The 24,091-nt window shown below is 41.4% G+C and overlaps 1 protein-coding gene across 7 annotated transcripts in view; it reads left to right on the forward strand.

The window, feature by feature from the left end:
• The first annotated feature begins 853 nt into the window (after positions 1–853).
• The window catches only part of THSD1 (thrombospondin type 1 domain containing 1), a 28,471-nt gene continuing 5,233 nt past the window's right edge, over positions 854–24,091 (forward strand). The window contains exons 1-5 of one of the 7 annotated variants that reach the window (XM_032277294.1): positions 854–1,596; positions 3,888–4,772; positions 8,766–9,731; positions 20,857–21,015; positions 21,521–21,634. In XM_032277294.1, the coding sequence (XP_032133185.1) occupies positions 4,715–4,772; positions 8,766–9,731; positions 20,857–21,015; positions 21,521–21,634 (1,297 nt within the window). In that variant the 5' untranslated portion in view covers positions 854–1,596; positions 3,888–4,714. Of the gene's footprint in view, positions 1,597–3,647; positions 4,773–8,765; positions 9,732–20,856; positions 21,016–21,520; positions 21,635–24,091 lie in introns of those variants that run through there. The other 6 variants (XM_032277296.1, XM_032277298.1, XM_032277297.1 and 3 more) reach the window with 6 other exon arrangements.

A 24,091-nucleotide genomic window follows, 5' to 3' on the forward strand; every position in this document is an offset into this window, starting at 1 on the left:
AAATATTTTAAAAATGAGGTAAAGTTTACAAATTGCAATGCACAGATTTTCAGCCAGATGAGCTTTAACAAATAGTAAATCCATGTAGCTCACACCCGAAACAAGAGAACATATCTGTCACCTCCTAAGAGTTCCCTGGTGCCTCTTTACAGTCACCCGCTCTCCAAAGGCCACTGCTGTGCTCTGATTTCCATTATTGGATATTAGTTTTGCTGTCAAATGTTATATTCTGCATAAAAGAAAAGCAAGTGGTAAACCATATTGCACATTACTCAATTTAACAAGCACAGCTGCTAAGGTGGAATCCTCTCATTTTCAAAAAAGCTTAATTTTTTTGGTTAATTTTAGTTTTAGATTTGGGGGCACATATATAGGTTTGTTACAAGGATAATTGCATGTTGCTGAGGTTTGGGCTTCTGTTGATCCTGTCACCTAGATAATGAACGTAGTATCCACTAGGACGTTTTTCAGCCCCTGCCCCTCTCCCTCCCTCCCTTGACTTGGAGTCTCCAGTGTCTGTTGTTGCCATCTTCATATCCATGAGTACCCATTGTTTAAGCTCCCACTTGTAAGTGTGAACATACGGTTTTTGGTTTTCTGTTCCTACATTGATTCACTTAGGATAATGTCCTCCAACTGTATCCATGTTGCTACAAAGGACATGATTTTGTTCCTTTTTATGGCTGCGTAATATACCATGGTGTGTATGTACCACACTTTCTTTACCCAGTCCACTGTTGATGGGCACCTAGGTTGATTCCATGTCTTTGCTATTGTGGATAGTGCTGTGATAAACAGGAGTGCAGGTGTCTTTTTGGTAGAATGATTTATTTAGCTTTGGGTATATACCCAGTAATGGGATTGCTGAGTAAAATGATAGTTCTATTTTGAGTTGAGAAATTTCCAAACTGCTTTCCATAGTGACTGAAGTAATTCACATTAGAGTTTTTTCAATGTTTAGTTATTTTTAATAACCAATTCTGATCCCAGGGAAAGAAAATGGAAATGGAGATGTACTTTACCTGAACTATGGTCTTTTGAAACTCTTCAATGGCATTTGGGAAAGCAAATTTACAACCACATGCTGTGCCACTTCAAGGACTTATTTTTGTGGTCTCCCAGAAGAAAATGACACTAGGGGAGAAGTGATTGAATGTGAAGTGTCAGGAGATTGCTGCTTGTCCTTAAAACCCCAGGTTCGGCCGTGGGCTGCGGACGCGGGTGTGCGTTGGGGAGACCTGCGACTGCCAGGGCCGCACCCCCTCCCGCAGGACCTTGGCTGGCCTCGCGCGTTTCCTGCCTGTTTCCTGTCCAGCAGCTGGCGAGCTGGGGGCGGGCAGGAAAGGATGCGCTGCCCAGAAGGGGCGGGAGCCGACCACACCCGGTCCCGAGTGCCCCCCGCCCTCCCGGTGCCCGCCCTCCCCACGCCGTCGGAGGCGGGCCCGGGCGGGGCAGTGGGAGCCGAGCGCCGCGGGGTCCGGGCGCGCATTCCGAGACGCGAGATGCTGGGCGCGCTGCCTCGCGGCCACTGAGGCCTCCCGTCTGCCTCGCCACTCGCCCGGCCAGCCTGGGGTCGCTGCCTGCCAGTCCTGAAAGGTAAGAAGCGACCTCCGCATCCCGGTGCCAGCGCCCTAGCGGGCGCTCCTGTACCTCAAGACCCTCCGCGGCTCTGCTGGGGTTGGGAAATGCTCCCGGGCCCTGCCACTTCCCCGCAGCCCGAAGGCGCAGGTGGACGGTGGCTGCCCCCCCACACACCCGCCTCGGCCCCAGAGCACGCTTTAAGGGGGTGTCGGTCTCCACACCCGACTTTAACGGAACATGGCTTTCTCCTAGCTCAGATGTTGCCGAGTGACTGAGACTGGCCACAGAACCTTGAAAATTTGCGTCTTGAGCTACTGTTTCTTTCCAAAAAGAAATCCTTTCTGGGATACAGAAAGTATGAGATATAAGCATTAAATTAAATTCAAGACGGTCTTCATTAAGAGGGCTTTATGCTGACGACACGAGGCATAGATTTCCAAGCATGAACTGGGTTTGCGAAGCTGAGTAGCTGGGGCGAGCGCACAGTGTCCCAGGGACGCTGCACCCAACCCATGGGACCGGGGCAGAGCAGACTCGAATGAACATATAAATAAAGCCTGTTTACACGAGCTGCTTTGGAACTAGAGATTTCCTCCCAATAGATATGATTCCTAGATATACACACGAGTATGTGCATGTTGGTCAGAAGGGACAAAGTAACTGCTTCGTTCTCCCTTTTATTCTTTCACGAATTATTGGTCCCGTCGACATTAGTGTAATTCATTTTCTTTTTCTGCAGCTATGAAGGGAGATTTAGAAGCGTTTGTCCTAGCTGGTTTCAGCAAAAACACTAAGGTTGGGGGATGCTGTTAGCCATTGAGAATATTCACAGCTTCTCCCCACCTTCTCAGCTGATGCATTTAGAATTTTTCTATAAAGTTTGCATACTAGAATGCTATCTAGACGTATTTTCAAAAGTGTATAAAGCATACCTAAGTTCTTAATTTCTTAGAACAATTATTGAGCCAAACATTGTAAGAAGTCAGTTGGGGTTTTGGGAAGAACATGTTGAAAGAAAATAAGCAAGCAAGGTAGAAATTAAAGAGACATATCACTACTATGATGTTATGATTATGACCATAATCCATATTACAATGGATAAGTAGGCTGGTTTGTTTTATGTCTTCATTCAGCTCACAATATGGATGATCTCACAATTCTATGTTTACTGATCATTTTCATAAGAGAAAAAATGTGTTATAATCACAAAATCAGTTACTATTTGGGGCTTAAAAAATGAAAAGGTTATTGTGGTGGAAGCAAACAAATCTGAGAGAAATCAGTTCAACTTTTGGGAGCTTGCTTCTTCTTAGTTTGGTTACCAGGTCTCAATGACTTAAAAGAAGTATTGTAATTGTCCTAAGTGCTCACACTTGCCCAAGAGATACGATGCATTCTCTAAGGATCTCACCAGCTGTCTTTGGCCAGGTTTCCCAGTCTGTGTTCAAGGAAAGAATTGGATCAAATCTGTGGCTAATTCCATCCAAAACAGAATTTTCTTTTTTTTTTTTTTTTTGGCAAGGGGTGGCAGGGAAGAGGAGGGAGCCCTAATCATCTGCATAGTTACACTTCAAATCTCTGCTTCCCTTTCAGGAAGTACAGTATTTCCTTTGTTCAACCAGTTCTTACTGAAAGAAAGCTAATAGAGACACACCAGTTTCCTTTCCGTTGAATTCTGGCTTATTTCAATCAGTCTTCTTAATCCTACTAATTTGTGTTCTTCTCTGAAGAGATGTAATATGTATTTGGAATATAATATATTTGCTCATTAAAATGATTAACTGTGGGCCAGGTGCGGTGGCTCACGCCTATAATCCCAATGCTTTGGGAGGCTGTAGTGGGCGAATCATGAGGTCAGGCATTCGAGACTGGCCTGGCCAACATGTGAAACCACTTTTCTACGAAAAATACAAAAATTAGCCAAGTGTGGTAGTGCACACCTGTAATCCCAATCACTCGAAAGGCTGAGGTGGGACAATCACTTGAACCTGGAAGGCAGAGGTTGCAGTGAGCCAACATCAGGCCACTGCACTCCAGGCTGGGTGACTGAGCAAGACTCTGTCCCTCCCCAAAAAAAGAGAGAGAGATTAACTGTGAGTAATGGGGGGAATGTAAACACTAAGAAATATATATATTTGGTTATATTTAATATTAATAACTAATAGTTTGCTAGACTGTAGTATGAAAGAACTGTCTTAAATGCCCAGTATCTTATTCTATAGTTGAATAGTCAGTATCAAAATAAGTGCCTCTTCCAACAAATAACTCTGAACCGCAAGCCAGCAAGGTCTTCCCTGCCCTTTCAGGTAGACTGGGAAGATTGCTGTGTGAATCACCTATCTCCTGATGCATACCAGCAGCAACAAGTATTGCAGAACTGATGAAGATGATTGTTATTTATCTGTTTTTCCCTTAGACTGCCCTAAGCAAGGGAAGTCAGGGCCACATGGAGTTCACATTTAATTGTAGTATTCTGGGGTATCTTTTTTTAAAAAAAGCTTTGATCACTTGGATGTAGTTCCCAGAAGTCAATAAATGAAGCAATCCTGGTAACACATCAGTTTTGCAAGGAAGTGTTAGCGCATTTGCGGACACCAGGCAGGGAGCACGTGGGTGTACATAGCACAATGCTAAGTGAAAGTTTGGCAAAAAATTTAGCAAATTTATCAATGTGAAATGCCAAGGAGATAAATACTGTGAAAACTTAGTATCAAATTTGGCTATTAACTTTGATAAAATTAAGCAAATAACAATAAACTCTCCACTTAAGGAGAGTTTATTGCGCCATAAAGAGAAGAGACTTTGGTGTTTTGCAAAGATAATCTTATCGGGTGTTGGGCATACCTGCATATTCTTGATCAGTGAGTTATAATGGAATGAAAGGGGCTTGTATAATTGTAAGTCATTGCCCCAGGGCAAATTAGTGTCCTCTCTAGCTTCCTTTTAATATCACATAGGCAGTTTGAGTTTTAGAATGGTTTTGTTATTTCATGACTACTATTTTGTCAATCACATTGAATGAAGCCATCAGTTTTTGAGGTTCTAATTTCAGGTGTTTTGGGGGAAAAAAATCACAATTTGGACGTGAGAAAGGACATGAGGAGACTAAAGACCTGGGATTTTGCTGATCAGAATGAAACCAATGTTGAAAGACTTTTCAAATCTATTGTTGATGGTGCTCTGTGACTATGGTGAGTATTGTGAGTATACTTAATGCTTTTGGTAGCAATAAAACATAAATGTGACATTTATAAATGCATTGATGTTGATGACTCTTCATGAAGGAGACAGGGTAGGGTCTACAGTTCAGTGCTTTCTGAACTGTGATCCTTGCAACCCTGGGTTCCCTTATGCTTCTATGATTCTGCATGATTGATTCAAATTTCACTTTATATTTTTAACCCTTTAAAAAAATTTTAAAAGACTCTCTCCAATTTTAACAAATAGGAAGCAAGCATGTTACTTTCAGTTCTCTTCAATTTCCCAAGAATTCAGTGTGATAAATCACCTCATATACACATGCAATTATGTTGCGTATATTAGGGTTCTACATAAGATTTCACTTGACAGAGTTTTGGTATCTTTGGAACCAATCTAACTATTTCAATCCTTGAATGTTGGGTGCTCTGAAACAAGTTTCTTAATCTCTTTCAACCTCAGCAATAATATTGACTTCACAGGGTTGTTAAGATCATATCAAGAATGTGAAACGCCCTGAATGAGCAGAGTGTAGGTGCTTAAAGTCTGTTCTTTAAGTTCATTTCAACTAAAAATTGAGTTCATTTCTCAGAGAGTTTTACACAACTACTGAACCAATAGAGTCAACAATATGACATAATCTTCACTTCTTTTCTTTTGATGATTTCCAAATATTTCATAGACATCTAAGCAGTTGATGGTATGGGAGTGGAAGTTGTTTTTTTATTTGGTGAAGAAATTGTGATCCAAGGTATAGAGGACACTGGCTTGTGTGAGTGGCACAGCAGTTAAATGGATCAGAGCATGTGCTGTTCATTTCATTCAGTAGACCCCCTTTCTCAGTCTTTTCTTTTTTAAGAAGTTTATTTATACAAGAAGATGCCAGATTTAAGGAAAGCCAATGTAGGATTCATTTATTTTAAAGTAATTTAACCCTTCTTAAAAACAGATTGCTGTACGTGTAACAGCCTTCTATAAAAAAGTATGTGTCCTTGGTTTCATAACAATAAATAAAGCATCGAAATTCTCCATTTAAACAAAGTATACAAGGGTGTTTGTTGTTAAGAGCAAAATTTTTTACTGGAATATGAAAATAAAAGTTGAATGAGCATAAACTAGAGCATAGAAGTTAAGTGCATAGGCCACTGATGAGAAAGTAGGTATTGTCATCTGGGCGTAGTGGTTCATGCCTGTAATTCCAGCACTTTAGGAGGCCAAGGCAGGCAGATCGCCTGAGGGCAGGAGTTCGAGACCAGTCTGGCCAACATGGTGAAACCCCATCTCTACTAAAAGGAGAAAAAAATTAGGCTGGCATGGTAGTATGTGCCTGTAATCCCAGCTACTTGGGAGGCTGAGGCAGGGGAATTGTTTAAACCAGGGAGTGGAGGTTGCAGTGAGCTGAGATCATGCCATTGCACTCCAGCCTGGGTGACAGAGCAAGACTCCGTCTCAAAAAAAAAAAAGTAGGTATTGTCATAGATCTGTTTTTCCCCGCTTTATCTCTACTCAATACTGATCAAAATATACCATTACCCATATACTATAGTAGTCAGGATGTGGTAGAACCAAATTATAGTTTTCTTTTTTTTTTTTGAGATGGAGTCTCACTGTTGTTGGCCTGGGTAGGAATGCAATGGTGTAATCTTGGCTACCTGTAACCTCTACCTCCCGGGTTCCAGCACTTCTTCGGCTTCAGCCTCCCAAGTAGCTGAGATTACAGGTACTTGCCACCATGCCCAGCTAATTTTTGTATTTTTAGTAGAGATGGGGTTTCACCATGTTGGCCAGGCGGGTCTCGAACTCCTGACTTCAGGTGTTCCACCCTCCCCGGCCTCCCACAGTGCTGGGATTACAGGCATGAGTTATCGTGCCTGGCCCAAATTGCAGTTTTCTAACAGGAGTTCTAAGGTAGCAAATTCTCCCTTTAATCCATACCTCCTATCTGCTGCTGCTGGAACCCACCTGTTGCATCTTTGTTCTCCATTTCCAACTGGGCATGTGTGCCTTTCTCATTGACTGGCTTCCATCAAATCAGAATCTGATCTGCTTCATTGAATTGACAATCCCTGTCATACACAATAGACTTTTTTTTGTTTAGCCAGTCAAATTTAGTAGTTAGGGGTCATATACCTAACTTTAGTGACATTAATGTTAATAAGTTCCGATAACCTGCTACCATCAGACCAGCCTGCAGTAGACTTTTATTAGTTAGCTGAGTGGTGTATGCCTCTTATTCTTAAATGCACCACAAAACCATCCTGTTCCCTTCAGATTGAAATTAACATGACTTTTTTCTCAGTCTTAAGCACTTGCTTGTACTGTGATAAGTGCTGGGGTCTCTTTACCCACTAGTTCAAGAAAAATACCAGGTTGGCTCTGAACCAGTATGCAAGCTGCACCAGAATCAGCCACCTTGAATCATCTCGAAAGGGAATATCCCTCAACTTGTTTTGCTTAATTGGAGAAAAAAAACTTTATCCCATTATGGTTTTCAAACAAGTGATAATCAAGCATTCAAGTCATCCAAGTTTTATGTCTTTTATTTCACCTAATCTGAAATGAGAACTAGGTGAAATGCTACGCTAATTAAAAACTCTTCTGTGTGCCAAGATATTAATGTGCTGATTCTAATAATCATCGGTTGCATATATCTATAAGGGTATTTTAAAGACTGCCAGCCCAAACAAAAAACACATGGGCCCCTTTGGACATATATATGCATGAGGCATATATAATAATAATAAAGTCATACTTACACAAGTTGTTTTTCAAATCTAAAGGGCACTTCAGTCCCTTACATCTAGAACTGTTTTTTACTCTAACCACAGGCCAGCTGACTATTGAATTGCCAAATTCTGCCTCCTTTGATATGTATTTGGATAGGATTCAAAATAGAAACAAGGATTCTTGTGTGTCTGTTCTTTGCACTTTTCACTTAAGTACTCTGCTGGGTCTCCTTTTAAAAGATATGATTGATCCTAACAAAATGATACTTGGGAAGTAGTAGTCATCTGTCTTATCTAGACAAATACATTAAATTGCCAAGGACAATCCTAGTTATTTCATAAATGTTCACCCTATCCCTTTGGTTATTCATGCAGAATAAAGTGTCAACATTTCTTATCCATCTAAACATTTCTGCCTCACACAAACTGAGGACACTGATTCCTTTACTAGTAAAAATTTCCCAGTGCTTGTCTTGAATATCAGAAAATAACAACTTTGAAGTAAATTTAGGGTCTTACATTTAAAATCATCCAGAACAATTTGTATTGTATCATTTAAATCCAGCCTTCTCTTCAGTGTGTATCCATTTTCCCCAAATATCAACCACCAGAATATGATTAATAATATGAGATATTGGGTTTTTAATTACGAAAATTATTATTCTAGTTGTATAGATTTTCATTGCAGTTATATCACATTGTCGAAAGTTGTGAATTCAGAGTATTTACCACTAGTCATTTTAAACATAACTATGAAAGATGAAGATGAAGGAACGAAACCACTTCAGAGTGCAAAGAACGCAGTGGCCAGCTTCCAGGATCTGTACTCAGTATAATTTCACATCATCCCTGGCTGTGTTCTAACTTCTCTTATCTAAAATGCTGTTTTCTGCTGGGTACAGTGGCTCATGTCTATAATCTTAGCACTTTGGGAGTCAGGTGGAAGGATTGCTTGAGCCCAGGAGTTTGAGAACAGTCTGGGCAACATAGTGAGACCCAGTCTCTACAAAAAGAAAATTAGCTGGGTGTGGTGGCATGTGCCTGTAGTCCCAGCTACTTTGGAGGGTGAGGTGGGAGAATCACTTAAGCCCAAGAGGTTAGGGGTACAGCAAGCAGTGACTGTGCCACTGCACTCTAGCCTGGGTGACAGAGGGAGACCCTGTCTTGGAAAAAAAATTAAAAATTCTGTTTTCATCAATGTCACTAATAGTTCTGCTCAAATGCACCTTTTAAAAACCAATTCTGACCACTTCATTTCAGTTCTTGGAGAAGCTGAATATCTTCTCTTGAGAGAGTCAGGCCATGTAGCACTAAGCAATGACACCGTGTATGTGGATTTCCAGTATTTTGATGGTGCTAATGGGACGCTGAGGAATGTATCTGTCCTGCTGTTGGAGGCCAACACCAATCAGACCATAACTACTAAGTACTTCCTGACCAATCAGTCCCAGGGAACACTCAAGTTTGAATGCTTTTACTTCAAGGAGGCTGGTGACTACCAGTTCACAATGAGTCCAGAAGCAACAGACAACAGCACTCCATTCCCTTGGTGGGAGAAAAGTGCCTTTCTGAAGGTGGAATGGCCTGTGTTTCATATTGACTTGAACAGGAGCTCCAAGGCAGCAGAAGGCACCTTCCAAGTGGGCCTATTTACCAGTCAACCACTGTGCCCATTTCTTGTGGACAAGCCTGACATCATAGTGGATGTCATCTTCACCAACAGTCTTCCTGAATCAAGGAGAAATTCAGGACAGCTGCTGGAAATAAGAACCAGCAAAAGGACAGAACTTGCTCAAGGTCAGTGGGTTGAGTTTGGCTGTGCACCTGTGGGGACGGAAGCGTATGTTACCGTGGTGCTGAAGCTGCTTGGGCGAGACTCAGTCATTACCTCCACAGGACCCATTGACCTGGCCCGGAAATTTGGATACAAACTGATGATGGCACCAGAACTCACATGCGAGTCGGGGGTGGAGGTGATGGTGCTGCCTCCACCATGCACCTTCGTGCAAGGAGTGGTCACTGTCTTCAAGGAGGCCCCCAGATCCCCTGGGAAGAGGACCATTCATTTGGCTGAAAACAGCCTGCCCCTGGGAGAGAGACGGACCGTTTTTAACTGCACTTTGTTTGACATGGGGAGGAATAAGTACTGCTTTGACTTTGGCATTTCAAGCAGAAGCCACTTTTCTACAAAGGAGAAGGAGTGCATGCTAATTCAGAGAAATATAGGTTTGTATTGAGATTTTTTAACATTTTAAATCAAATCCTTCATGTAATCAAAATTGTCATTTAGAATTTAGGTGAACTGTAAATCATTTTTATGGTTCAGGCCTTATAGTGTACCAATTGGCATTATTACCATTAGCTGAAAAACTAAGAGTACCGGTAAACGTACTTAACCTCTTTAAGTCTCCGTTTCCCCATCAGTAAAATAGGGGCAATGCAAGTACACGCTTCAGAGTCATGGTGATTGAATGAAATCCACATGTAACATTCTCAGTGCCTGGCATGTAGGAAGTGCTCAATAAACATTTTATTTTTCAAATCCCATTATTAAATCATGTGGTAAGTTTATGGAGAGGTGATTGGAGTTTGAAACCAAATCCCAAATTAGCAACATCTGTCTTCCTCTAGCAGAGCATGTCTCTTCTCTCATAAGTCATTCATTTTAGGAATGCAGCCTTTATAGTGAGAAATCAAAGCAAGATTTTTAAAAATGTATTCAGATTCTGTATTCTTTGTGTAATGCCCTACCTAATCACAAAGAAATCACAAAGGGGTTCTGACAAGTCCATTCATTCCCTATGCTGCTCTTTGCATTTCTTTCCATTTTCTTGGAGAAAAGTCTGGTCTTAGCAAGTAGTTTAATTTGGCAGAAATCGTCTCGTTTGCTTTTATCTTTATCCCAAGTAAGCCCAGTGTCCCCTCGCTGCACAAGCCTGACTTTGTCTGAAACTCCCAGTGTTCCTTGCTGCAAATTTACCCACTTCCTCTCTTTAAGTCCCTTTGCTTTGGCTTTCTCCTTCTCCACTGGCCACTTCCTTCCTTGTACTCCCTTTTCTATGCAGCCTATATTCCGTGGCTCATCCCTTTAACCACCCTCCTGCCAATATCCTAAACTCCTTAGCCTCATTGTCCTTCTGATACCCCTGCCAGGACACACCTCAGCTCTGCATGTATCCAGCCATCTGCCAGCCACCCACTGCACCACTTCTAAGGCTGCACCATGGGTCGATCATGCTTTCACCCTTGGCAGGACCTGCATGCTGCTCAGCATGTCACCCAGGCCAATGCTCCTTTCCTACACAACAGCCCTTTCAGACCTTCTCCACTCCTCTCAGACCTCAACCCCTGCCCACTGGTTAACTCTCATAGTTGATTTGCCACCCACCATGCAGAGCATCTGGAAGCCGTTAAGTGGGAACTCTACTCTCCCACCAAAAGATCTGTACACCTGTAGACGTCAGACCCATTCTCTCCCCTCCCTCCCTGCCACCATGGAAGAAGTGTTATTCCTTCCCTCCACTGTGGACCTCAGCCCCTCTGCTCATTTCAGGAACCTTCTTACTCATTATTCCCTCTCTCTCCCATCCTTAACTGTCCTTCCTTTACAGACTCTCATCAGTTTTGAAATGTACTTAATTTTTTTGTCCCAAAACAAAAACCATCCTGACCCCGTGTTCTCCCCCAGACATCACCCTCTTTCTTCTTCCTTTTATAGCCCAAAAACTACTTGACAAATTTGCCTGGTGCTTTGGAGTTCTTTTTTTGCCTCCCATTCACTTTTCAACCTATTGCAAACTGGCTTCCACACTTAAGTCCTCCCCTGAAATACTCTCACTGAGGCAGCCAGCAAATGAGGTACAGGACTCCAAATGCAGGGACAGTTCAGCCAGTGTCTTCATTGACCTTGATTCTGTGACACCACACTCACCCTGCTCACCTCCCACCTCCCTGCTTGCTTCTTCATAGTCTCCTTGGCCTCCCAGTTCCACTGCCTGTCTCCCTTAAGTGCTAGTCGTCTTGTCATTTACTCTTCACACACTTGCCAGGTGATTAACCTTGATGCTGATGGCTCCAGATGGGTGTGTCTCCCCTACTTGTCTCCTGCATCCAGGTGCTGCATCCCTTGGATGTCTCCCTGGCACCTCAGAAGCAGCATTTCTGGACTTACTTACTCATCGTCGTACCCCCAACCCTGCTTCTCAGTATAGGTCTTCCCCAACCATCTTATGGATCAAACCAGAAGCCAGGAGTCTTCCTCTTTATCTCCTTTAAATGATACATTACTGAGTCCTATGGCTTTGTCTCCTGGGTGTCTCAATCTCTCCACTTCTCCCCAGTTCCACTGATACCACTTGGATTAAACCTCTATTACTCCTTGCCTAGACTCTTAGATTCCTAGTTGGTTTCCATCTGTCTACTTCATTCTCTCACTGCATCCAAAGGGATTGTTTAAAATTCAGGTCAGCTGAATTTTAAGCAGGCTATTCTCCTGCTTAAAAGTCATTTCACTGGGTCATCTCACTGGGCAAAGTTTACATGATCAGTTTTATAGGTGATGAAATGCAGGCACAGAAAGGTGAAGTAATTTTCCCAAGGTCAGTGATGTTTAAATAGTAGGGTCAGAACACAAATCCAGGTAGACGAGCTTGAGAGTTTGCTTTGACCACTATTCTGTAACTGCCTTCCATGCAATCGACTGTCAATCCATGTATTAAATAGTACAAAGCTTTTAGATTGAAAAAAAAGGTTCTGTTTTTCCCTCCTTAACTTACTTTGTCAGTCAAACCTTCCATGGTCAGGCTGCCCCCAGGACCCCGCAGTCACCATCTCTGCGCTGGGGCCTAGAGCACCTTCCTGTCACCTTCCTGGTTAACATTAACCCATCCTCCAGGTCTCCGCTTGGGTTACTCTCCCATGACCTCGGGTTCAATTCCTCTGCTGTATCTTTTCGTTCTTCTTTCATGGCATTTATCACTTCTGCCATTGCTTGTTTGTCTTTCTCTCCCTATGCATCCCCTCTGCACAGCAGATGGGGGAAGTTCACTTGGTGGCAAAACCTGATTTGTGCTGCTATGAAGCTTGTTATGGTCTTTATTTGGCCCACTAATATGCCTGGCACATTCAGATGTGTTCAATACATGCTTATTAAGTGAAAATTGGACTCAGATTTGGCTAGTCTCAACTAGGTGTTAGGAGAAGAACAATTAGATTGAATGAATTTACTCATCTAAGATATTCTTTTTTTGGTGTTTTTTTTTTTGTTGTTGTTGTTGTTTTTTTTTTTCTTTTTTCGTTTTTTTGTTTTTTTGACCTTGCTCTGCTGCTCAGGCTGGAGTGCAGTGGCACAATCTTGGCTCACTGCAATCTCCACCTCCCTTGTTCAAGACATTCTGCCTCAGCCTCTTGAGTAGCTGGAATTACAAACACGCACCACTGCACACAGCTAATTTTTGTATTTTTAGCAGAGATGGGGTTGGCCAGGCTGGTCTTGAACTCCTGTCCTCAGGTGATCCATCTGGCTCGGCCTCCCAAAGTGCTGGGATTACAGGCGTGAGCCACCGTGCCCAACCCAATATTCTTGCCTTTTCCAAAGAAAATACTCATTCGGGGGGAACATAAATCTGACTGAATTTAATGGAAATGAATCAAGGGAAGTCGAGAAATTGGGGCCATTTGATTAAGGTCACATGGGGGCAGGAGGTCCACCTTGTTGGTTTTTCTGGCTGCTGGGCTTTCCACAGATGCTTCCACTCCATGTCTAAAGGCTGGAGTTTTTCCTGCAGCAGCAGCAGCAGCAGCAGCAGCAGCGGGCAGATGGGAAAAGGGCAGAATGGGAGTGGTTCTCTGTGTGTCCAGGTGGAGGGTGGTCAGGGGCTCCCAAAGGGGCTGCCCCATGTAGCAACTGCCAGATATATCTGAATAGCAGGGCTGGGGGCAGTAACTGGGGGAGCTAAACATGCCTGGAGACCCTGATTCTTGGTGTGGCAGACAAACTCTGACTGTATTGGTCTGAGAAATCAAATTTATGCTTGAGACAGGAACCTCAGTGATTTCCTGTGTTTTTAGTATATAAATTTATGACTGAACTGAGTTCTTCTTTTATTTTTTATCTAGATTGACAGCTCTGACCAGTAGAGAGTATCTTTTTTGCCAAATGGTACTATTTAGGGGCCCACCATGACTTGTATAAGCCACTGACTCACACTGAATTTATTAGTTCCTTTTGAAAATAGAATAATGTGTTTTATGCTTGTCTCTTCTTCTAAACATGTCTGAGGATCTTAGGATAATAAGTAAATAATTTATAGCAAATACATAATGAATTTGCCAGAAATGACTATTCGTAATCTTTATTCCACTTAATGGGATAAATATTTGCACAGTGATTACTTTGCACCAGGCACTGTTCTAAGTGCTTTATGGATACTAACCCATATAGTCCTCATAACGAATCTATGAGTTCAACTCATTGCATTGTCAATTTTATAGGTGATGAAATGGAGGCACAGAAAGGTGAAGTAATTTTCCCAAGGTCAATGGTGTTTAAATAGTAGGGTCAGAACACAAATCCAGGTAGACGAGCTTGAGAGTTTGCTTTGACCACAATTCTATAACTGCCTTCCATGCAATTGACCCAATTCATGTATTAAGTAGTACTAAGCTTTTAGGTTGAAAAAAAAGGTTCTGTTTTTTCCTCCTTAACTTACTGTTTCATCTTGTGCCACCCATCTCTTAGAAGACCCACAACCACTTGGGAGCCCAGGGCATAAGAATGATTTGTTCAATATAAGGAAGCCTTGTTCTATGCAAAGAAAATCTGAACTGCTTATCCCAGGTTCTACTGCTCTTCCTACTCTTATAGCTACTCTGCTATGTCTATAGAATTTTCTTATAATCATGATTTGTTTAGATACCTTGGTTTCTTGAACAAAATGCCTTGCAGATGTGAATATTTCAAAGGCAGCATTCCTTCAGGTAGTCTTATGGGTAGAAACAAACCTCCCTTTTCACATTTAAGACATATTTTGCTTTTTCAAAATTAAAACCCTCTATAAAAGCCTGAAAGGCATTTAGCCTGGAAAAACAGGTTTGTTATGTAGTGTGAGCACATGTATGGACATCTAAACAGGAACAGGATAAAACAAAACGGCCTTTCATTCATGAAGAAGGACTATTTGGAGTATTGGCATTTTGCTGTTCATTTCCAACATGTGAACTACAGTTATCTAAAGAGTTCCCATTTGCCAAGTATTTTCTTCAAAGTTATTAGCAGAGATCTTCAGGGATCAGATGGAGTTACTTAAGACATTTACAAATATTTGCCTAATTTTTTTTTTTTTTAGATGGAATCTTGCTCTGTCACCCCACCTGGAATGCAGTATGGTCTCAGCTCACTGCAACCTCTGCCTCCCGGGTTCAAGTAGCTGGGATTACAGGCATGTGCCACCATGCCCAGCTAATTTTTTTTTTTTTGTATTTTTATTTGAGATGGGGTTTCACTGTGTTAGCCAGGATGGTCTCGATCTCCTGACCTCGTGATCCACCCACCTCAGATTCTCAAAGTGCTGGGATTATAGGCATGAGCCACTATGCCTGGCCAAATATTTGCCTAATTAAATTTGATCATTGCTTTGAGTGATTTCCTGTGTTTACTGTTTGATTAATTTGATTTAGAAATTGAGACATAAAAGCTTAGCTTAAATATTCATTTTGTTTTATCGTTTGGTATCCTACAAGCTATTATTTTAAAGGGGAAACAACACAACATTTCCAAATGAGATTTTTTTTTTTTAACATTAAGATTTTTGCTTTTAGCCAGGAACAGTGGCTCACACCTGTAAGCCCAGCACTTTGAGAGGCCAAGGTGGGTGAATCACTTGGTCAGGAGTTCGAGACCAGCCGGGCCAACAAAGTGAAACCCGGTCTCTACTAAAAATACAAAAATTAGCCAGGCTTTTTGGCATGCGCCTATAGTCCTAACTATTTGGGAGGCTGAAGCAAGGGAATCGCTTGAACCTGGGAAACAGAGGATTTACAGGCACATGCCTGTAAATCCCAGCACTCTGGGAGGCCAAGGCAGGTGGATTGCTTGAGCTCAGAAGTTTAAGATCAGCCTGGCAACATAGCAAAAACCCATCTCCTCAAAAAGTACAAAAATTAGCCAGAGATAATGGTATGTGCCTGTAGTACCAGCTACTCAGGAGGCCGAGATAGGAGGATCACCTGAGCTGGAGGAAGTTGAGGCTTCAGTAAGCCATAATCACACCACTGCACTCCAGCCTTGGCAGCAAAATGAGACATTGTCTCAAAAGAAAAAAAATAATTATTCTAAGTCCCCTCTCTATCAGTACCCATCCAACCCCAAGATCTGGCAGATCCTGCCAACACTAGGCACCAACACAGACTCTGCATCAAAGACTCTTCATCCTTTATGGACAAAAACTTAGAATGCAGCCAAAGGTATACAAAGCACTACAAAACATAAAGAAAACGTGCAGGGAGATGCATTCTCAGGTGAGCCAAGTGGTGCAATCTTTGGAGTGAGTAATGGAATATGAGTTCCATTATATATGTATGTATTTATGTATGTATGTATGTATGTGTGTGTATATATACACACACACATATAAAATTTTTAAATCTAAAAATATATATACTTTTTTAAAATCAAAACTGATTTTTTTTCTGATCCTCAGTAGTGGAATTTTTATTTTTAGTTTGACAAATGACTCTATGTATTTAAATAAGTTATATAAAGTAAAAGAGCTCAGATGGAATAACAAAAAAATTCTTAGCATGTGTAATTCTACATTTTGTGGTCTTAAATGTGAGCATGGAGAAGGATAAACTATATATTGACTTAATTTTCAATTTAGATTTTACAGTAGTGGGATTTCCAGTAGATTTTCCAAAAATAAATCACAGTACTATCACTCAGACTGTGATTCTCAAAGCCTTTCAAGCAGTGACGCTTAGTATTGGAATAGCTCTGAAGCTTTGAGGACAAAGCCAGCTCATTGTTATGCTGTACGAGGAGCTGCAGTGTGATCTCAGAGGCACAGAACTAATATTGTCTTCACTTGGACCTCTAGATGGAACATAATTAGCACACCTCAGTTGATGCTGGTCCAGGGCACTGGTTTGTAACCCTCCCACTCTTGTGAAAATCCTTTTAATTGCTGTAAAGAACTCATATTCCATTACTCACTCCAAAGATTGCACCACTTGGCTCACCTGAGAATGCATCTGCCCTGCATGTTTTATGTTTTGTAGTGCTTTGTAGACCTTTGGCTGCATTAGAAGTTTTTGTCCACAAAGGATGAAGAGTCTTTTATACAGAGTCTGTGTTGGTGCCTAATGTTGGCAGGATCTGCTAGATCTTGGGGTTGGATGGGTAGTCATAGAGAGGGGACTTAGAATAATTCTTTTTTTTTTTTTTGAGACAGTGTCTCACTCTGCTGCTGAGGCTGGAGAGCAGTGGTATGATTATGGCTTACTGAAGCCTCGACTTCCCCCGGCCCAGGTGATCTTCCTACCTCAGCCTCCCAAGTAGCTGGTACTACAGGTGCATGCCACTATCCCTGGCTAATTTTTGTATTTTTTTGTCGAAATGGGTTTTGCTATGTTGCCCAGGGTGGTCTCAAATTCCTGAGCTCAAGTGATCCACCTGCCTGGCCTGTGCTGGGATTTACAGGCGTGCACCACCATGCCTGCCAAAATAATTCTTTATAGGGAAATTACTCATTTATTCTATCTGGCAGTGATTGCATATCTGCTTGGATGAGATATTCATATTTATCAATCAATAATAACTGGGAGGGTTTTGTGTGTATTTTGAAGCTCCAGTGTTAGGTACGTTCTCATTTAGGATTAAAGTCCCATGCTGAATTGACCCTTTTATCACTGTATAATGTTGCTCTTTATCCCTGGTAATATCCCTGGTTGTGCAATCTATTTTGTTTGATATTAATCTAGTTACTTTAGTTTTCTTTTGCTTAATGTTCATAAGGAATAGCTTCCATCTTTTTACTTTTAACATATGTATGTCTTTATATGTAAAGTGGGCTTTTAAAAAAACAACATATAGTTAGTTGAATCATGCTTTTTTATCTAATCTGACAATCTCTGCCTTTTAACTTAGTGTTTAGGTTCTTTAGTTTTATCATTATATGGTTGGATTAAGATTTATTTTGCTGGATTTATATTTGTTACATCCATTCTGTTTTTTTTTCTCTTTTTTTCTTCCTTATTTTAGATTAATTGAATATTTTAATGATTTACTTTATACTATTGGTTTATTGTTTATACCTTAAAAATGTATTTAATGGGCTGGACCTGGTGGCTCATGCCTGTAATCCCATCACTCTGGGAGGCCAAGGCAGGTGGATCACTTGAGATCAGGAATTTGAAACCAGCCTGGCCAACTTGATGAAACCCCGGCTCTACTAAAAATACAAAAAAACTTAGCTGGGCATCATGGCGCATGCCGGTAATCCCAGCTACTCGGGAGGCTGAGGCCCAAGAATCACTTGAACCTGGGAGGTGGAGGTTGCCAACGCCATTGCACTCCAGCCTGGGTGACAGAGCAGACTCCGTCTCAGAAAAAAAAGTATTTATTTAGCGGTTGTCCTAGAGTTTACAATATACATCTTTACTCTCAGTCCACCTCCAAGTATTATATTGCTTCATGTGTACTATAAGGACTTTTGAACAGTATACTCCCAATTCACTCCACCCATTCTTTGTGTGATTGTTGTCACAATTTTACTTTATATATGCTTTTTTTTTTTTTTTTTGAGATGGAGTTTGCTCTTATTGCCCAGGCTAGAATGCAATGGTGCTATCTCAGCTGCAACATTTGCCTCCCAGGTTCAAGCAATTCTCCTGCCTCAGCTTCCCAAATAGCTGGCTGGGATTATAGGCATGCACCACCATGCTGGCTAATTTTTGTAGTTTTTTAATAGAGATGGGGTTTCACCATGTTGGCCAGGCTGGTGTCAAGCTCCTGACCTCGTGATCCGCCCTCCTCGGCCTCCCAAAGTGCGGGGATTACAGGCATGAGCCACTGCACCTGGCCCTATATATGCTATTAAACACAGAATACATTGCTACTATTTCGCTTTAGGCTATCAATTATATTTTAGAGCATTTACAAATGACAAAAACGATTTTTATATTTATCTTTATATATACTGTTACCAGCACTCTTCATTTCTTTGTATAAAGGCAGATTTTTTTCTGGTAACATTTTCTTTCTGCCTGAAGGATTTCTTTGAACATTTCTTGTATTTAAGGACTGCTGGTAATACATGATCTCCATTTTTGTTTATCTTAAAAAGTCTTTATTTCTCCTTTATTTTTGAAATATATATATATATATATATATATATATATATATGTTTTACTGGGGTGGTAGATTTTTCTTTCAGTACTTTAGAGATGACATTCTGTTATCTTCTGGCTTGGATAATTTTGTCAAGAAGTCAGCTGTAATTCTTATTGTCATTCTTCTCTGGTGGTATATTCTCCCACCCTTCAAACCTTTTGGTTTGGTTTTGGTTTTCAGCACTTTGAGCACTGTATTGCTTTTTGTATTTATCCTGCTTGGTGTTTTCTGAGCATCTTAGACTTGTAGTTTGGAGTCTTTCATTAACTTTGGAGAGTTCTTAGACATATTTACTGTGTCCTATTCTATCTTCTCCTCCTGGTATTCCAATTGCATGTATGGGAGTCTGTCTGTTACTGCCCCACAGCTCTCTGGTCTTCTATTCTGTTTTATTTACTCTTTTTTTCCTCTTTGTGTGTTTTAGTTTGAGACATTTCTATTTACCTATATTCACATTTACTGTTTTTTTTTCTCAACTGTGTCAAGTCTATTGATAAGCCTTCTTCATCTGTGTTACTATACTTTAAAATTATAACATTTGATTTTTTAGTCTCCAACTGTCTGATGAAATTTTCCATCTGTTTATGCATCTTGTTCACCTTTTCCACTGAAGTCTTTGACATATTTATCATAGCTATTTTAAATTCTTTCTCTGACAGTTCTAATATCTGGGTCACATCTGAGTCTGGTTATCTTGATTACTTTCAATCTTGATAGTTTTATGTTTCCCCCCCCCTTCTTTTTGTGTCTAATAATTTTGAATTGAAAGCTGGACACCTTGTTTGAAACCGTAGACATGGTATTTACGCCTGGAAATGGTCATACCTCTGTTTTTGCTGGGCCTTTGATGTGCGTATTGGGTTAATGTAGTAAGGAATTGAACTGTATCTGGGTTTTTACCACTGCTATGGCTACCCTCAGTGCTTATCACATTTGAAATTTTTCTAGTGTTACTTTGTGTTTAGGGCAGGCATTGCATCACCATAGGGGTTTTCTCCATGCTCTGTCCCACCCTCAGCTTTGGTTGTGAACCTGTACATCAGAGAGGCTTTCACCTCTTGCTCTGCCTCTTCCTCAGAAGTAGACTGTTGTTACTTGATACTTGGCACTTGCTAGCCTGGAGCAGAGGGAGGGCATTCTCCTGTTCTAGTTCAAACTCAGTGTTAGGCAAGTGCTGTGTTCCTAAGTTTCGGGAGTGGGAACTTCTTGATGATCCTGCTCCTCCCCAGTGGTAGAAAATCTCTAATAGTCTGGGCCCAGGATAATTTTGGCTCTTCCCCAAGGGTGAAGGAGTTTCTTTTTCCATTCTCTAGAAGCAGTTGATATCAACTGGTGCTCTTAGAATGATAGGGTTTGAGGCATTTTCCCAAGTGGTTGAAGATTTTATTCAGTAATGGAAATGGAGAGAGGATCTAGGTGAGGTTTTGTGTCTTTTCCACAGTGCTGCCCCTTCCCTCCTTGGGCCTCCACCATGAGGGAGGCTTTGTCTGGTCTTGTGCCTGCCCTCACTCCTTCTTGTATTTAATGAGATCCATGGAGAAGATCCTGCAAGTGAGTATAAATTCTGCTTGTGTATGTGAGTCATAGTGGTTCTATATTCTGTGCTAATCCACTAGACTTTCAGCGGTTCATGACATTTTTAGGTGAACTCTGCCCCTGGTAAACAAGTTGCATCTCATTTTTCTTTGGAGGATCCTATCTTTCCTTATATTGCAGGATAGTTAGTTGTCCTGTGACTTTAGCTCTTTGGTGGGTCTTGGAAAGGTTAAGATTTTGTAAATTATACAGTTTTTCTTTCTTTTTTTAAGTTAGGAGCAACTCTTCAGCTTTCTACATCTGGGAATGCCTTTACTCACAGACTTTTCAAGACCTGAGATTTGAGTTTTGCTGTTTCATTTGGGTGCAGTTAAATACTGACTCTCAAATGAACTAGCATTAAAAGCATAACTTATATCCTTGCAGAAACTTGGGGACTGTGGCAGCCGTGGAGCCAGTGTAGCACCACATGTGGGGATGGTGTCAGAGAGCGTCGCCGAGAGTGTCTCACTTCTTTCCCCTCCAGACCTCGCTGCCCTGGAATGTCCTTGGAGACCTCCCTGTGTTCCCTGGAGGAGTGTGCTGGTAGGTATTCTTGCTTCCTTCAGGAGTCTCTCCTCGGATCCTTCATCAGAAGGTGTATTGAACCCAGGTCTGCCCAAGAGTTACAAGTCTGAGATCAAGAATAGATTCATGAATGCTCTGTGATTGCTGTTGGTTGTACCAGCCCTTTATTCACTAGTGTATCTAAGACTGGGAATAGCTGGGAGAGTAGCTTACCAGTGACATGATGGGATTTACCACTGTAGAAGATAGGGATATGATAAGGAAATATTAAGAATTCAGCCATATTAAATCATTTCTAAAAATGCAAAAAATGGAGAAGGGACCATTTCCTCATAAGATTTTTTTTTTTAATTTCTCCCTCCGTTTTTCCCCACCAAAACTGTGGAAAAACAATTTTCCTTAAGTTTTCTCCCTATCAACCCAGAAAAGCCAGGGGACGACATAGACCAGTATTTGTCAAAATGGGGCAGACTCCCTGTCTAATCCCCTGTGGCCTAAGTTATTCCTTACTGCCCCTACCCAGAGGGACATTTCTTCTTGCTCTCTTCTGGGGACTGGCCTTTCCTGCATCTTCTAAGCATCTTCAAGGCACATGCTAGTAGCTGGTCAGTGAGTATGTGGTGTAAATGGTCTATAGGTAAGTTGCTCGCGTGGTTCAGTTAGGTTTGCCCCAGCTTATGAAGCTGAATCTTGTTCACTTACCACGAGTCACACACTGAATAGTCACTGCTTTTCCCACACACCGTCTCGTCTCCTGACAGACAATCCACATTGACTTGGCCAGTCTCTGCTCTGGTCCTGACTCTTAAAGTCCTGTCAAGTCCCGTCTTTTCGTACTCTCCAATTCCAGGTTAAGAGAGCATCTTAGTTCCTTGTTTCTTTGGGATCTGGAGGAGTTATGTGCTTTTCTGTGTTTGGTTCTCAAAGTACCTTTTAGCCCAAACCACAGGCACCTGGCAGCATCTCAGCCAGTGTCCCCACCTGTGGCCTTAGAAACTCCTTGCTGCTATATTATTTTCCCAGCCAGTATCATAGGACTTGTTCCCTTCATTCCATCATTTTTAGGATATTATTCTTTCTTCTGTTGTTTTTTTCTTATTGTAGCTTCTAGCCAGGCTCTTCTCCTAGGCCTCCATCTGCCTGTCTTCTTTCATAGGCCCTGCCCTGAATTCATTATTTCTTCAGTGATATTTTGGTCTGTTTCCTAAAGCTCTATTCTTTGTCTCCTCTTCTCTTTATAAGTCCTCTCCACTTTCCACAGACCTTCTGTGTCTATAACTTCCTTCAAATATACCTCATCCTCTCAATTCTGGGATGGGATCATGTATGCAGACATTTCATATCTGAGTTCCATAACACTCAGATGAATTTAAACTCAGTGGCCACTGGTGACTGCTATTCTTTTATATGTGACAAAAATATCTATTTATTGGTATTACCATTATTGATTATCTGCTATGTGGCAACACTTAAAATACATAATCTCACTTCAGGCTGACAGTAATTCCACAAAGTAGGTGTCATTGGGCTGGGCTCAGACTTCTTGAGAGCTTACTGCCTGCCAGGCATTTTTCTAAGAGCCCTGCACACATAAAGTAGGCATATTCTTATCTCTACATTGCAGATGAGGACCGTGGGGGATAGAGAGGATGAGTGGCCTGTCCACGACCATGAAGCTAGAAAGTGGGGGCACTAGATGTGACTCCTTGCCAAGCTACCTATCCTGAATACCTTGCTTTTATATACAGGACAATTTGGCTTTCTAGAAGAAGCCTCAACAACCTGGAATTAACAATCATTTTTAAGAAATGTGATATTACGTCATATTCTGGCATCTTAATTCTTTAATACTGAGTAGGAACTGGAAATTGGACATTTTAAGTTAGCAAGAAGAGTATGTCCTACAGACTCGCCTGCCTCTACTGTAAGTGGTCCTCAGATAATTGCTCATGTGGATAAAAACGATCCTTTCTTCCAAGTGTTCTCTTTCCTAGTCAACCTATTTTCCATTCTTTGGAAATGTAAAGATATATTCACAGGCTGCATAACATCAACAAATCTCCTTCAGTTCATGTGAAATAGGAAAAACTAGAGATAGAGATGGTTGAGGCCAGCAGCTTTTGGGCCTTTCTCCAGCTATGATTTTAAAGGAAGCCAGCCAGAGTAAAAAGATAACAGTTAATTGAAGAGGTTCACAGCGTGTCCTAGCAATGCTGCTACCCCTGTCATGAGGAGCCACTGTAGTTGAGGGAAGTGATCCATCAGGGAACAAGTCTGTCATCATTCAACTGTTTTCACTTGTTTGGGAGTTCAGAGGTTGGTTTGGCTTTAAAAGAATGTTCTTATGCCAAGGTCTGATTGTAGTTGTACATTATTTGGTCTACCTTGTTCAATAAGAGAGTAGTAGCACAATTAAATTGCTGTTTCACCTATGTTCCATCTGTTGGAATATTGATCATTTTGCTATTTCCTTTTTAATAATGAAGGAATGAATCACTAGTGTTTATTGAGCACTAACTATGCAAGTTACTGTGACTGTGGTTCGGAATGTATTAATAAGATATTACTGTCTAGAAGAGGCTTATAGTATCTCGGAAGGCACATAAACAGGCTTAATACTCAGTACAATATTACAGGGCCTACAATTAAAAATGTATCCACAGCTTGCTATAGAAGCTTTCAGGAGTAATAATCCAAGCTCAAAACATTTCCAGTCTTGGAGGAGGTGATAATTGTTTTGTTTTGTTTTGTTTTTTTGAGACGGAGTCTTGCTCTGTTGCCCAGGCTGGAGTGCAGTGACACGATCTCAACTCACTGCAACCTCTGCCTCCCAGGTTCAAGCAATTCTTCTGCCTCAGCCTCCCAAGTAACTGGGACTAAAGGTACATGCCACCAAGCCCAGCTAATTTTTTATATTTTTAGTAGAGATGGAGTTTTATCATATTAGCCAGGCTGGTCTCAAACTCGTGGCCTCAAGTGATCTGCCCACCTCAGCCTCCCAACGTGCTAGGATTACGGGCATAAGCCACCACGCCTGGCCAAGGAGGTGGTATTTGAGCTGAAATTTGAGAGCTGAGGTGTCCCCCAGGTGAAG

This window comes from Sapajus apella, unplaced genomic scaffold (assembly GCF_009761245.1).
Source record: "Sapajus apella isolate SASKATOON/1434 unplaced genomic scaffold, GSC_monkey_1.0 scaffold9, whole genome shotgun sequence".
NCBI classification, from domain to species: Eukaryota; Metazoa; Chordata; class Mammalia; order Primates; family Cebidae; genus Sapajus; species Sapajus apella.